At 47.8% G+C, this 14,965-nt stretch overlaps 1 protein-coding gene across 1 annotated transcript; it reads left to right on the top strand.

Moving 5' to 3' along the window:
- Positions 1 to 188: 188 nt before the first annotated feature.
- On the top strand, positions 189 to 6,101 carry SIGMAR1 (sigma non-opioid intracellular receptor 1; the record flags this gene model as incomplete). The annotated part of the gene is made up of 4 exons (XM_081930039.1): positions 189 to 369; positions 1,669 to 1,869; positions 3,075 to 3,167; positions 3,255 to 6,101. 4 exons carry the CDS (start codon positions 189 to 191, stop codon positions 3,476 to 3,478), a joined length of 699 nt encoding a protein of 232 aa, XP_081786165.1. The 3' UTR covers positions 3,479 to 6,101.
- Between the last annotated feature and the right edge of the window lie 8,864 nt (positions 6,102 to 14,965).

Genomic DNA, 14,965 nt, shown 5'->3' with positions numbered 1-14,965 from the left:
GCCGCCATTGGCCGGCGGGCGCGGCGCGGGGCGTGATTGGCCGGCCGTCCTGAGGCGGCGAGGCTTGCCATTGGCTCCGCTCGGGGTTGTCCGGCTGCCCGTGGCGCAGGCGCACTAGGCCCCAATCCGCCTCCTCCTCCTGCTGCTGCTGCTTCGTCTCCTTCTCCTTCTTCTCCGGCGTCTTCGGGATGCGGTGGCTGCCGGCGCCGCCGCGCTGGGCCGGGCGCTTGGCGCGGGCGGCGGTGGCCGTGACGGCGGCGGCGGCGCTGCTGGTGGGGGCGCTGCGCTGCTGGGTCGCCCTCTCGGCCTCGACGCGCCGCTTCGAGTTCGACCCCGAGGAGATCGCGCGCCTCGCCAAGCACCACGCAGGCGCGTCACCGGGGGGGGGGGAGAAGGGGGCCGGTCGGGGGCTCTGGCTGGGGGGGGGGCTTCGGGTCCTTAGGCTGAGAGATCCGCCAGGCAGAAATGTAGGAAACAGAAATAATAATAATAATAATAATAATCGGGGGTTTTCAGCTGCCCTTGCTTTTAATTCGGAAGGCACCATGAGTTCCTGTCAGGGGAAAAGGCAGGGTGTAAATATTTAGAGTGGTACCTAGGGTTACATACGCTTTAGGTTACAGACTCTGCTAACCCAGAAATAGTGCTTCAGGTTAAGAACTTTACTTCAGGATGAGAACAGGAATCGGGCTCCAGTGGCACGGCAGCAGCGGGAGGCCCCATTGGCTAAAGTGGTGCTTCAGGTTAAGAACAGTTTCAGGTTAAGAACGGACCTCCGGAACGAATTAAGTACTTAACCCGAGGTACCACTGTATATGCTGTGAACTGCCCTGAGATATATACAAATTTAATAAATTTAAATATGTGATGATAAGGAGACACCTCACTTCTTGGTTGTTGAAAATATGTGGTGTGGTTTACCTTAAAAACAAACAAACCCTGACCAATGAAATTACCAATAAGGTAAATAAAATCATTGGTGGTGTTTTGAGGCTTTCGAAAATTTAAAACAGCCATAGGTCAAAATTTGGAGTGAATTTCTAAACACAGGTGTCCAGCCCTTAGCGCCAAATGTACATTTCTTTGACTCCCGGTGGGCTTTTGAGGGGGAACAGCCGTTTGTTTTAACTTCAACTCATTTCTTTTTTAAAGGAAGGGTGTAGCGTGAAAGATTTTGGATGAATTTAAATGCATAAATGTTTTCAGATCTATGGAGGAGGAGGCGTTTGCTTGGGCTCTTCCAGTCTACCTTAAGCAATACCTTATCTTCCATCTCTGTTCTTCCCTTTGAGAGGCTGACTCCTGGCTGCCCCAGAACATGCAAAATATCTCAGCCTGCTTGATGTTAATGGAAAAATCAACAGGGAGCAGCTTGCTGGCCCTTGCTTGGCCACTGTCAGGGATTGTGTTTAGAGAAACAGGTCTTGCCAAGCAAAACAGTTTCGGGACTAAATAATTAGTTTTTAAGACTTGCTACTGATCTCTTACACACTCAGACCATGTAAAGTCAAATGCTGATGGTGTAGATGGACTCCCGGCTTATTATAAGAGGGAGTCATCTGATCTGTTCTACCCAACAAGGGATAGAAGCTTCATTTCCACTTTCACAAGAAAGGGAGGCTGTCCTCGCTAGGACTCAGTGTGGCTTTCCCCCCCTGCTTCCTACAGGCCTGGACCACGAGTTGGCTTTTTCCAAGATCATTGTGGAACTGCGCAAGAAGCACCCAGGACACATCCTGCCAGATGAGGACTTGCAGTGGGTTTTTGTCAATGCCGGTGGCTGGATGGGTTCCATGTGCCTGCTCCATGCTTCCTTCTCTGAGTACGTTCTGCTCTTTGGCACAGCCGTCGATGCTGGGGGACACTCAGGTAAGCTGGATTGAACCACACAGGATGCTGATATGGAGGGTCAGAGACCAAGGTTTCTCTCTTCGAGCATCAGGAGAATAGAATTGGCGTCTAAGTTTAGAGCAGGTTTTAAGTTTGACCTACAATTTCATTGGTGGCCTTGGTGCAAATTATGCAGTCCATTTGGATTTGGACACAAGGAACATTACTTCATACACGTGTTCTGCATCCATATGCATTTTTAGCCAGAAGTAGATCCTCTTACAGATGGTAGAGCTTGCTCCTGAGTTAGTGCATATTTGAGCATTAGCCATAAAGGGTGGATGTCGGCAAGCTGCTGTGTCTCAGTGCACATCCTGTAGAATTGGGAGTGATATATTTGCAGCTGGCTCACTGCTTAAACTGGCTGCCACATTTTGCACTAACTGCAGCTTTTGGATCATCTTCAAGGGTGGCCTCAAGTAGAGAGCTTTACATTTATTGAAACAGGAGGTTAGGTAAAGGTAAAGGGACCCCTGACCATTAGGCCAAGTTGTGACCGACTCTGGGGTTGCGGCGCTTATCTCGCTTTACTGGCCGAGGGAGCCGGCATACAGCTTCCGGGTCATGTGGCCAGCAGGACTAAGCCGCTTCTGGCAAACCAGAGCAGCGCACGGAAACGCCGTTTACCTTCTCGCCGGAGCGGTACCTATTTATCTACTTGCACTTTGACGTGCTTTCGAACTGCTAGGTGGGCAGGAGCAGGGACCAAACAACGGGAGCTCACCCCTGTCGGGATTCGAACCACCGACCTTCTGATAGGCAAGCCCTAGGCTCTGTGGTTTAACCCACAGCGCCACCCGCATCCACAGCGCCACCCGCATCGAAACAGGAGGTTACTAGCTGGCAAATCAACCAGAGCTGGTAATAGGCACTCTGCCCCACTGACACCACTTGGTATTCCGCTCCATCGAGACCTGATTGGCTATTCAATTCTTGAAGGTGGGAGCCACCTTTCCACACTCCTTCCTTTGGTGTAACAACCCACCTTGCCACTGGTCTCTCCGTCCCCCAGTTCTTCACCGAAGGATAAGCCCTCTACAGCCGGTGGAGGATGAGATTTTGGCATTGCTCTCTCCATCTCCCTCCAAACTAGCAGTTACAGTAAGAGCAGTCAAAGCTCACCTACTGAGTTGCGTTGCCTCTTAGTCCTTAACTGCTACTGGATGCTGTTTCTTCCCTTGCAGGTCGATACTGGGCCGATATCTACGATACCATCATCTCAGGAACCTTCCGGCAGTGGAAAGAAGGAACAACCAAAAGCGAGATCTACTACCCAGGTGAGTTGCGTGTTCCTTGTAAGGTGATGCTTCTGTGGGGGGAGGAGCAGGACGAGACTCTTTAAGTGTTGTTGCCTGTCTGTGCAGGAGATACCATCGTCCACCGGTCTGGAGAGGCCACGTCAGTGCAGTGGAGTGCTGGCACATGGATGGTGGAGTACGGCCGCGGTTTCATCCCTTCGACGCTCCCCTTTGCCCTTGCTGACACAATCTTCAGCACTCAGGACTTCCTCACCCTCTTCTACACTGTGCGTGTTTACGTCAAGGGGCTGCTCCTGGAGCTCAATGCCTACTTCAGCGACTCGGGCTAGTGAGTGCTCGCTGCTCCTTGGCTCCAAGTCAGTCATCATCCCCCTTGAAATGGAAGGCTCTCCTCCCTCATTGCCTCCCCTTGACTGTGCTGTGTACTAGAGAGCAGTGGTGTACCTCGTGTGTTCAGAAATACCCACACAATACTGGGAGCGTCGTATGTGTTTCAGCAGGCATAAGAGGGATCTACCAGCAGTAAGAGGGAATCCTATCTTCCTATCTTTCAATACCTGAATGCTTCCTTCATGTATTTCTGTAAGTCTGCTGTGCTCTGCAATGTGATTTAATGGGCGCTTTAATGGAAATCTTTAATGGAAATAAGGACAGCCAACATTCAGGGTGTTTTTGGCCATGCATAGACAAGAGAGAGGCTGTTGCATTAAATTCTGGGTGTGATTGAGCCACCTTAGGATGCAACCTACTGAGCTCGTGTCAGTGCATGACTTTTGCTTTGCTTTGCTTTTTGGGGGGTGAGGGGGCGTTACTTGAAACATATATATATATACATGCCACCCTCTCTAGAAATGAATGGTGTAGGAGCAGCAGCAGTACAATTAGAGTCTCTGAGCTCCCCCAGTATATTTGCACTACTGTTTAACACAGACAAAAAAAAACTTCCTGCTAAATTTTGATCCTCTCCTACCCACCCACCCCCCTTGATTCGACGTGGGCATTTTCCTGTTCCTCTGTCGGTAGGTGTGGTTGGTTCTTTGGGGCCTGCTGTGTGGGGCACTTGGCTCTTGGTCTGTGTTTGTAACATGACTTTTCCTGTATGTCTTAATCCCCACGGGGCCAATGTCTGGGAGGGAGCTGCCTTCCACCCTTCCATCCTCAAAATGGGTTGCACGTTCTCAAGAGGACCTCATCCAGTTTTATCCTGTAATACTAATACGGAGAGCCGCTGTCCATCGCCTTAACTTAGAGCCTTACTCTGGTGGCCTCTTCAGCTATGCACGCATGTGTAGATATATAGATATATATATTTGTATACCTCTTAGTGTTGATATCTGTGGCAGGATGCCATATGGCCACTGTTCCCAGGGATGGTTTTTGATTCAACCCTGGGGTGAGAATCTTGGTTGGACCGGACACTGCTCTTACTTCTTTTTTTCTTCCACAGTTCCTAATTGGGCTTGAGCCCAAAAGTAGAATTTTTAGGCTCAAAATTCAACTGTGGGGAGGTGTAGGGCCAAACCCAGGGATGATTTCATGGGGGTGGCAAAATGGGTGAAAAGTTTGCTTGGTCTTCCTGTTGGGTGGCCATAGTGGTAGCATTTGCTCTTCTCTCTTTTTCTTTCCACTGTTTCTTTAGCAAAGATGGAACTCTTATTTACCAAATGTCAGTTGCAACCCCCCACCCTGGTATAGTAAAGTTCCAGGATATTTGGATGGCTGGGAGGGGGAGAGAACTGGAAGCCCCAAGAGGAGGAGAGTTTTTAAGGACCCCTCTCACATAGTGTGCAAACTGCCTGCCTTTAAGTTGCCTGCAAATGGGACTATGAAATGGGGCGTGGTTGCCCTAGCCGTAGTTCTAAAGGTTTTGATAGATCATGTATCTCTGCCCTAGCCACTTCCTCTTAGCACCTAATAACCGTGTTCTTCAGATAACTGACTGCAGAAGAAACCTTCCTTTCCCCTGCAAATGGAATCTTATTTGGTGGCAGGGCCACCCCAGAAAGTTACAGATTGCAGAAGCTGTGCTTGCCAGCCCTGAGACCTTGTTCCCACCTGTGTCCTTCCAAACCATAGTTTCTTCTTTCCAGTCTTTTCACTTGAAACGCTGTTTGTCTCCTACCCCTATCTATCATTTACCCTCAGTTCCTTCGCTTTTCTTCCTGGGTATTCCATCTAGTTCCCATGTGTGCAAATAGAGACTTCTTTTGACTCGGGTCGTGTTTGCAGCAGTTCCTGTTCAAGAGGGAAAGAGAGAGAGCTCAGCTGGAGTGCTGGCGTTCCCCACAGTTGCTGACAACCTTCCTGGGCTTTCTCCCCACCCATGGCAACACAGCGCTTGCATGGGGAGGCAGCAGAGCAGACTGCATGGTCCAAGCTGGTCTTGCAATTTATTCCTTTTGGCTGTTTTGGTGGCAGGTGACAAGTGCAGCTAAAATGCCCGAAGCCCTTTAGAAAGGTCACTCCAGGTGCTCAGTTATGTGTACTTGGTATGCTTTAACCCTGGAGCCAGGTGCTAGCTTACCTAATGGTCCCAGCTGATTAGCAAGCCTTAGAACCTGAAAGGGCAGCTAGTTCCCCTTCTTTAATCCACCCACCCCAACTTCCCCTGGGGCTGAACACTTCTTTATTTGAATCAGGATGCAGTGATGGTTGCCGGCAGCCGACCTGTTTTCAGGCTTCCTCCGTCCCAGCTTCTGCTAGCTCCTGTCAGAGGAGTCCCACGGGCTAGCATTAGCAGCGGCGGAGAATCGGATGCATTTCCAGTACAGTATTGTTGTCACCATCAGCCAAACATGTAGCATGTGTCTGGTTACCGTCTCAGTTACTGCAACTGTGCCTCCGTGCGCAGCCGACCTGGGTGTTCTGTTTGCCAACCAGTGTTTGAGAATAAATTGGTGTGTATGATTGTTATACTTTGACAAAAAGATAATATAATGAACCATGATTAAACTCGCCGTTGTGTGTCTGCTTTTGTTATTGATTGTTGAAAACAGTGGCAAAATGAATGTTTGCTTCATATTGGTCTTTGTAGGGCAACTGCGAGCTGGAAAGTGGATCTGCGTGACTTTCTTTCCAGATCCTTGATAGGTGTTCAGGCTCATTTGTCACACTTCATGCTGCAAGACCCCCATGCATTTCCAAGATGTGCATCTCTTCCACTGGAAGAAACAAAAAATGATGCCTTATTAGTTGGCCTAACATTGATTTTATGGGGGCGGGGGGCTCATGCAGAATTAACACTTTCCCAGCAATGATTAAAGATAAGAGAACAAAATAAACTGTCTGCAGGATAATGGTGATCCCTGGAGTAGAGGAGTACTCCTTGGAATTTTGATTAATAAAACTGTAAAACGTGTCCCTCAGCAGGAGCCAGATTTGCCTGTCTCCAGACACTGAACTTACAGGTGCCATCGTTCAACAGCACAAGTGTCACTGAAAGGCCTTTAGGACACTTAAGTCTTGAAAGGGTCATTCTTTGAGTATATAATGGTTTGAGCATATAATGCCAATCTTCTGGGTCCAATTCAAAGTACTGGTTTTGACCTTGATTCAGGTAGGTAGCCGTATTGGTCTGATGCAGTTGAAATAAATAAATTGTCCAGTAGCACCTTAGAGGCCAACTAAGTTTGTTCTGGGTATAAGCTTTCATGTGCATGCACACTTCAGATATGTATCTGAAGATGGTGCTACTGGACTATTTGTTTATTTTACTTTGGTTTTCACCTATAAAACTGTCAATTGCTCAGGACCGCAATGTCTCAAGCACCACGTCTCCCCATGTGAACCAACTCAGACCCTGTGATCATCATCTGAGGCCCTTCATGTGCCACGTCTGCACGAGAACGTTAGGTGCCAGGCAAGAACATTCCTCTTCTCCCTGGCCTTTGACTAATTAAAATATCAGTGGCCTTTTAAACTGGGTGCGGGAATGATATTTATTTTAAGATATGTATTTTTGTGGTTTTATAATATAAACCACCCTGTGATCCTCAGATGAAAGATGGTATAGAAATTTTACAAATCATGGAATTGTAGACTTGGAAGGGACCACAAGGGCCATCTAATCCAACCCCCCTGCAATATGTGAATCTTTTTGCCCAATGTGGGGTCAAACCCATGACCCTGAGATAAGAATCTCCTGCTCCAACAACTGAGCTACCCCATAGGTCAAAACAGCCACTCATGGGGTTTTATAATCGAAGCTCAATATTGATCCTTGCCCTAGAGGGTCAAGAGCATGCTACTTGATTCTGTGCACTGTCTACCTGATTGCTGTTATGCCCTCCTGCATCCAGTTGGCCTTTCTAGAGTGGAATACAGTGTCCTAAGTCGAGGAAATCCCTAGCTGTGGAGTTACTAGATAACATCTTCCTGAACAGAGCTGATTGGATCATGAGGACACTACACACACACACACACATACACCGCCCAATTCGTTGCTGGACTTACTACAGAGAATGTAACAGACTCGTCTGATGCTCAGTAAATTTCTTATTTTCCCCTATTCTGCTTTTAGTCATTTTTTAAAGAAAGGCACTGCATTAAAATGTTTAGTAACCAGTGACCAAGGTTCTTACCTTGTTTCCTGCAGTCGAGCAATACCAGAACATCCACCATGTAAATCTAGCCTCTCATCCACTTCTGACCCCTAATGCAACAGATCTTTATTCCCTGTGAAGGCCCATGCTGCAGAATACCAGCCTGTTTCTCACAGCCCCGCATTCTGCCTCTTGGCTGTCAACAGGCTTGTAGTGTGTTCTCTCTTTTCCCCATTCCCTAAATGGAGGCATGAAAAGGCTGGTGCCTATCTCAAAAGGAAAACCCCATTTCTTTTTATTATTTGGAGTTTACAGGAGAAACGGGATAGCTGTTGCTGGGGCTTTATTCACTGGGTGCTTTTCCAGTTGTGAAACTACAACTAATCCAGAAAGCAGCAGCTAGACTGGTGACTGGGGGCAGCCACCAAGACCACATAACACCGGTCTTGAAAAACCTACATTGGCTCCCAGTACGTTTCCGAGCGCAATTCAAAGTGTTGGTGTTGACCTTTAAAGCCCTAAACGGCCTTGGTCCTGTATACCTGAAGGAGTGTCTCCACCTCCATTGTTCTGCCTGGATGCTGAGGTCCAGCGCCGAGGGCCTTCTGGCAGTTCCCTCGCTGCGAGAAGCCAAGTTACAGGGAACCAGGCAGAGGCCTTCTCAGTGGTGGCACCCGCCCTGTGGAACGCCCACCCATCAGATGTCAAAGAGATAAACAACTACCTGACATTCAGAAGACATCTTAAGGCAGCCCTGTTCAGGGAAGTTTTTAATGTGTGACATTTTAATGTATTTTTGGTCTTTGTCGGAAGCCACCCAGAGTGGTTGGGAAAACCCTGCCAGATGGGCAGGGTATAAATTATAAATTATTATTATTATTATTATTCCCAAAGCACACATTACTTTAGAGGGCAAGGTGTGGGTCTGCCTGACTTTCAACTGAGAGTTCCCTTGACTTTTTCCCCCTGCACCAAAAGAAGCAATGCATCCGATATGTGCTTCGTCTACTCCCTATGCCTCATGAGACGTGGTCTGCAACCACCACTAGGTGACAGTGGTAAGGAGGGTCACTCCAGGGAGGGTGACAACCCACCCACTGGAAGCGGTTCTGTGGGTCACTTCTGCCTCCTTGCCACCTGCTGTTGGCAAAAGTGCATTTGAATTTAGATCGCCCTTTGCCAACTTGGTCTCCAGTGGACTGCATGTTTATCAGCCCCCAGCTTGCTGAGTGGGCCATGTGGGACTTCTAGTCTAAGAGATGGCTGGTTTAGATGGTGTTGCTTCAATATCCAATCACTGGACCTGCTGCCAACCTTCCCCAGAGCGAACCTGCATGCCTTGCTGTATGTGGCTCCCTACTGTTGTTGTTGTTGTTGTTGTTGTTGTTGTTGTTGTTGTTTGGTTGTGTCCAACTCTAGAAGTTGTGACCCCCTGGACCAGAGCACACCAGGCACTCCTGTCTTCCGCTGCCTCCAGCAGTTTGGTCAAACTCATGCTGGTAGCTTCGAGAACACTGTCCCACCATCTCGTCCTCTGTCGTCCCCTTCTCCTTGTGCCCTCCATCTTCCCCAACATCAGGGTCTTTTCCAGGCAGTCTTCTCTTCTCATGAGGTGGCCAAAGTCTTGGAGCCTCAGCTTCAGGATCTGTCCTTCCAGTGAGCACTCAGGGCTGATTTCCTTCAGAATGGAGAGCTCTGATCTTCTTGCAGTCCATGGGACTCTCAAGAGTCTCCTCCAGCACCAGAATTCAAAAGCATCATTTCTTCGGCTAAAACTTACGACACGCACCAGACTTCACGGGAGTGATATCTACTGCTTCACTGCCTGTACTGTACCTTGATTTGAATCAAACCACCAATGTGCTCAATGTTTCTGAGCTCCAGCAGGTGGCCCTATTGCCCAGTTTAATGCTGGTCTCGCTGCCTGCGAGGACTCCTTGAATTTTATCCATGGAGATCAATTGCTGAAATTCCCCCACTTAAACAAGTAAATAAGCACAAACCATTGTTTATCAAAAATTAGGTGCCACCTGATCCTGCGGTTTAAAAAATATAGAAAAGAAAGCACTGAAATCCTTGATAAATAAAACAGGGAGTTAAAAATATTCAAAGGATGGTTAAAATCAGCAGTAAAAAGAAAACGCATGCAATTTCTACATGTCTGCTTTGGCTTGCCTTAAAAACATTTTAAGTAGGTGCCAAAAAGAATACAGCAAAGGGCCTGCCTCGTGTCAAATGGCACGGAGTTCCAAAGTGTAGGTGACCCTATAAAGTGTAGAATAATTTTCTGTGGTACCTGTAACAGGGCCAGTTCTGCAGATTAAAGCAGCTGATTGAGCATATATTAGGGTTTTGAGCTATTTTTAAGGGAAATTGCGAAAAACAGCACATATGGCAGCCCTAGTATGGGCTAAAGCAATCTTGCATGGAAACCAGCCCCAATCCGTTAAGGTTGCCATATACTAATAGCCTCTTTGGCTTGCCAATCAGAAGGTCGGCAGTACAAATCCCTGTGACAGAGTGAGCTCCCGTTGCTCTGTCCCAGCTCCTGCCAATCTAGCAGTTCGAAAGCACGCCAGTGCAAGTAGATAAACAGGTACCACTGCGGCAGGAAAGTAAACAGCGTTTCCGTGCGCTCTGGTTTCCATCACGGTGTCCCATTGTGCCAGAAGTGGTTTAGTCCTGCTGGCCACATGACCTGCAAATCTGTCTGTGGACAAACGCTGGCTCTCCTGGCCTGAATGCAAGATGAGCGCCATAGTTGCCTTTGACTGGACTTAACCGTCCAGGGGTCCTTTACCATAACTTTTTACCAGTAAGGTAATAGAAGGCTGTGTGTTAAAGATGATTAAAAACCAAAAAAAATTAAAAAAAACAAAAAAACTAGGCACTGTTCCAGGGCCAACATGACCCCTTCTGATCCAGATGTTATGGAGAAGCATAACATCTGGACAAACATATGCCATACTGTCGACAACTTGCCCCCACACTCCTAATAACCCCTCCCAGCAGCTTCATGCAGATATTGAATAGCATTGGGAATAGCATAGTTTCCTGGGGCTCCACACAGCATCACTGCCAGGGACCCCCAAAGCAGCGCTGCTCTGTGGACTGGGTTCCATTGGTATAAGTTGAAGTACTGGGGCACAGTGCCCCCCCAATTCCCACTCCACCATGGCCAACCAGTTCCCCCAGTGTGAAGCCTTGCTGGAAACTGCATCAAGGGAGAGGGCTCTCGCGCTCCGGTGCTGCTTGTGGGTTTCCCACAGACATCTGGTCGGCCACTGTGAGAACAGGATGCTGGACTAGATGGGCCATGGACTTGATCCAGCAGACTTCTCTGATGTTCTTATGGTGTGGGAACATCCTGGGATCTGGTTGCTGTTCATGTTTACTGCTTGTGAGATGCAACGTTATGGCAAACTGGTGAGTGGAGTTGAGCCAATGAAGGCAACCTTTAGTAGTAGTAGTAGTAGTAATAATAATAATAATAATAATAATAATAATAACAACAACAACAACAACTTTATTTATACCCCGTCCTCCCCAGCCAAGACTGGGCTCAGGGCGGCTAACACCAGGTATAAAAACAATTGGTTAAAATACAACTTAAAAACAAGATTAAAATACAACAGTAAAATGCCTCCTCGTTTCAGTACAAACTTGAAAACTTTGGGGGGGATGAAAACGTCAAGTCTTCACCAAGGCCAACTATCCAGACTGGGCCTACATGGGTCAGAAAAAAACCAGGGAAGTCCCCAAATAGGAGTTCCAACACAAAAGGAAAAAGGAAAGAGGGGAAGGGGATCAAATTGATTCTAAGCCAAAGGCCAGGTGGAACAGTTCTGTCTTACAGGGCCTATGGAAAGAAATCAGATTCTGCAACTGCAGGGCCCTGGTCTCATGAGACAGAGTGTTCCACCAAGTTGGGGCCAGTACTGAAAAGGCCCTGTCTCTGGTTGAGGCTAATCTGACTTCCTTAGGGCCCGGGACCTGTAGGGTGTTGCTATTTATGGACCTTAAGGTCCTCCGTGGGGCATACTGGGAGAGGTGGTCCCGTAGGTACTTTGATGGGTGAATGTTACACTCTGCCACTGCATTTCGGCAATTTCAGGCATCCATTCAGCTGTGTGTGCCTTCCGAGGTCTGTGAAGTCCCCTCTCACCCCTTAAAGTCTGTTGACCTTTCATGGGTGCCTTGGTTTTGAAGGACAAGAGGCAACCTCTGACTTGGGTGCCGGCAAACTCCAGCTCTTGCCAGCCTTGCTTCAGAAGCTGCCTAATGAAGATGTTGAGGCAACATGCAAAGAGCGACAGCACTGAGCCCAGACTTTCTTTTTCTCCTCCCTCTCCTTTTCCCCTTTCCCAGTGCGAGATGTGAAGCCCATCTCAAAGCGAAATACTAAAAAGTTAAAGCAAATCAATGTTGATTTGCATTCCTGTGCTGAGGTTTTCGCACTGCCCGATAGATCGATAGGTTCTTCATTCCTTCAGCAAAGAGTTGCTCAAACATAGTTTAAAACAAAATAGATATAGCGATTGCAAGTAACTGGAAGCTGGCGGCTTTTGAAATCTCATCACCGAGCCTGCTGGGAACTCTTCCCAAGGCCCCCACACGAGCCCCGATCTATCCTATTGATTGTAATAGGTGACACTAATTAATAAACAGAGAAGCTAATGAATGTGACAGCTGCCCTGCCATCCGTTGGCGCTTCCAACTGGTATCTCATAATTACAAAGTTTTCTTGGTGGAAGGAATCCAGTTAGATTAATTAAAAACACTTCCAGGACGGCTCCCAGGACTTTGAGGCCTCCGGCGATCCGTTTAGGGCTGGACTGAAAAGTGGTTGGGTTCATAGTTCAAACAAAAACGGGGAGTTTCTGGAGAGACAGCAGGGAGCGTGGTGGAATTTGTAACATCTTTGAAATTCGTCAGTTGATTTGACTTGCTTCTTTTCTTTCTGGGCATCAGCAGCTGAGATCTCGTCACCCCCTGAAATTCAATTCACACTATTTTCTATTAGTATTATTATTTACATTTCTATATCACCCTTCATCTGAGGATCACAGGGATGTTTACAATGTTGTTGTTTAGTCGTTTAGTCGTGCCCGCCTCTTCGTGACCCCCTGGACCAGAGCACACCAGGCCCTCCTGTCTTCCACTGAATCCTGCAGTTTGGTCAAACTCATGCTGGTCTCTTCGAGAACACTGTCCCACCATCTCATCCTCTGTCGTCCCCTTCTCCTTGCGCCCTCCATCTTCCCCAACATCAGGGTCTTTTCTAGGGAGTCTTCTCTTCTCATGAGGTGGCCAAAGTCTTGGAGCTTCAGCTTCAGGATCTGTCCTTCCAGTGAGCACTCAGGGCTGATTTCCTTCAGAATGGAGAGGTTTGATCTTCTTGCAGTCCATGGGACTCTCAAGAGTCTTCTCCAGCACCAGAATTCAAAAGCATCCATTCTTCGGCGATCAGCCTTCTTTATGGTCCAGGTCTCACTTCCATACATCACTACTGGGAAAACCGTAGCTTTTACTATACGCACCTTTGTCGGCAAGGTGATGTCTCTGCTTTTTAAGATGCTGTCTAGGTTTGTCATTGTTTTTCTCCCAAGAAGCAGGCATCGAGCACAAAAATACATGCCATAATAACCAGCAAAAACCATACCTGCCATACACACAGTTTAAAATGCCATAAGTTTCCTTTTTGCTTGGTACATAAATTTATGTAATGAAGGCACCTGGTGAGTCTCTCTGGGAAGAGTGAGGAGCCACTGCAGAAAAGGCCCCCTTCTTGTATTACCACCCTCTGGACCTCTCAAAGAGGAGGTCTCAGAAGGTGATCTCAGGGTCCAGGTTGGTTCATATGGAGAGAGACGGTCCTTGAGGTACTGCAATCCTGAGCCTTCTAAGGCTTTACAGGTCAAAGCCAGCATTCTGAATAAGGGCCAGCCCCCTGCTGGTATCACAGGGGAAGGTGGGCTAATAGGATCCCCTGATGTTCCCCCTCCACAGGTGGAGCAGTGCACAGCAGAAAACTGGATCATGTCCATTCCCACATTAGCACTCGGCCTGAGGGTAAGTGACACTGATAAAATGCTAAAGTTAGCCTGAAGCCCTATGCACACACACCTGGAAGCAAGCTTCATAGAATCATGGACTTGCAGAGTTGGGTCATCTAAGTCCTACCCATTGCAGGAATCACACAGGCAGGTGCAGAGAAATGGGCTGTGGAGCTTCTCAGAATGTACAGGTCTCCCAATAGGTCGCAGAGCAGCCTGCGAAAAATCAACAAAGCCACCAAGTTGGGTGGCTTTTAAAAAGACAAATTCAGGGAGGAGGAAGCGATCAATGGCTCCTAGCCATGAGATCTGTGCTCTGTGTCCACATTTGGAGGTCGAAATACTTTTGAATACCCGTTGCTGGAAACCACAGGTGGGGAGAGTTGCTCTTGTGCTCGAATCCCCTTTACAGGCTTCTCGTAATGGGTATCTGGTTGGTCACTGTGAGAAGAGGACAAGATGCGCCATTGGCGTGATCCAACAGTTCTCTTCTTATGTTCTTAGTCTAACTCAGCCCAATAAAACCCCTAATTTCTTGACCTGTTGACTTTGCTTTGGCTGAGGAATAATCAGGGCTACCACCTTTCATTGATGAGTGTGCTAGATCAATTGATTAAAGCACCTTTTAATCAACTAGAAAGGCATCCCTCTGCAGACGCAAGGGACCTATTAGCAGGATTCCGTTTGACTTGGCAGGCTCTCTTGTCGAAACCCTGCTGGAGTTTGAAAATCTGGGTTCTCCAGGCTCTGTCACTTCGGAGGTCCTGAGCCTCAAGGTGGTTAGATTGGTTTCAACTAGGGCCAGGGCCTTTTCAGCACTGGCCCCAACGTGGTGGAACGCTCTGTCACAAGAGACCATGGCCCTGCAGGACGACATCTTTCCGCAGGGCCTGCAAGACAGAGCTCTTCCGCCTGGCCTTTGGTTTGGACTCAGTCTGACCCTTATGTTTCCCTCCCCTTATGGTCTTGATTTATTGGCTGTTTTAAAATGAGGCTGCATTTTAAATTGCATTTTAACCTGTATTTTAAATTTGTTTGTTCCCCTCCTCTCTTTTTCCCCTATTATGTTTTTACTGTGATTTTTTTGGTGTTAGCCACCCTTAGCCTGGCTCTGACCGGGGAGGGCGGGGTATAAATAATTTATTATTATTATTATTATTATTATTATTATTATTATTACCTCCAGATGTTTTCAGACCACAGCTCCCATCAGCTCCAG

This window comes from Podarcis melisellensis, assembly GCF_964234715.1.
Source record: "Podarcis melisellensis genome assembly, chromosome: 11".
Taxonomy (NCBI): Eukaryota; Metazoa; Chordata; class Lepidosauria; order Squamata; family Lacertidae; genus Podarcis; species Podarcis melisellensis.
The sequence above is the reverse complement of the archived record's forward strand: the minus strand, read 5'-3'. Positions and strand labels throughout refer to the sequence as shown.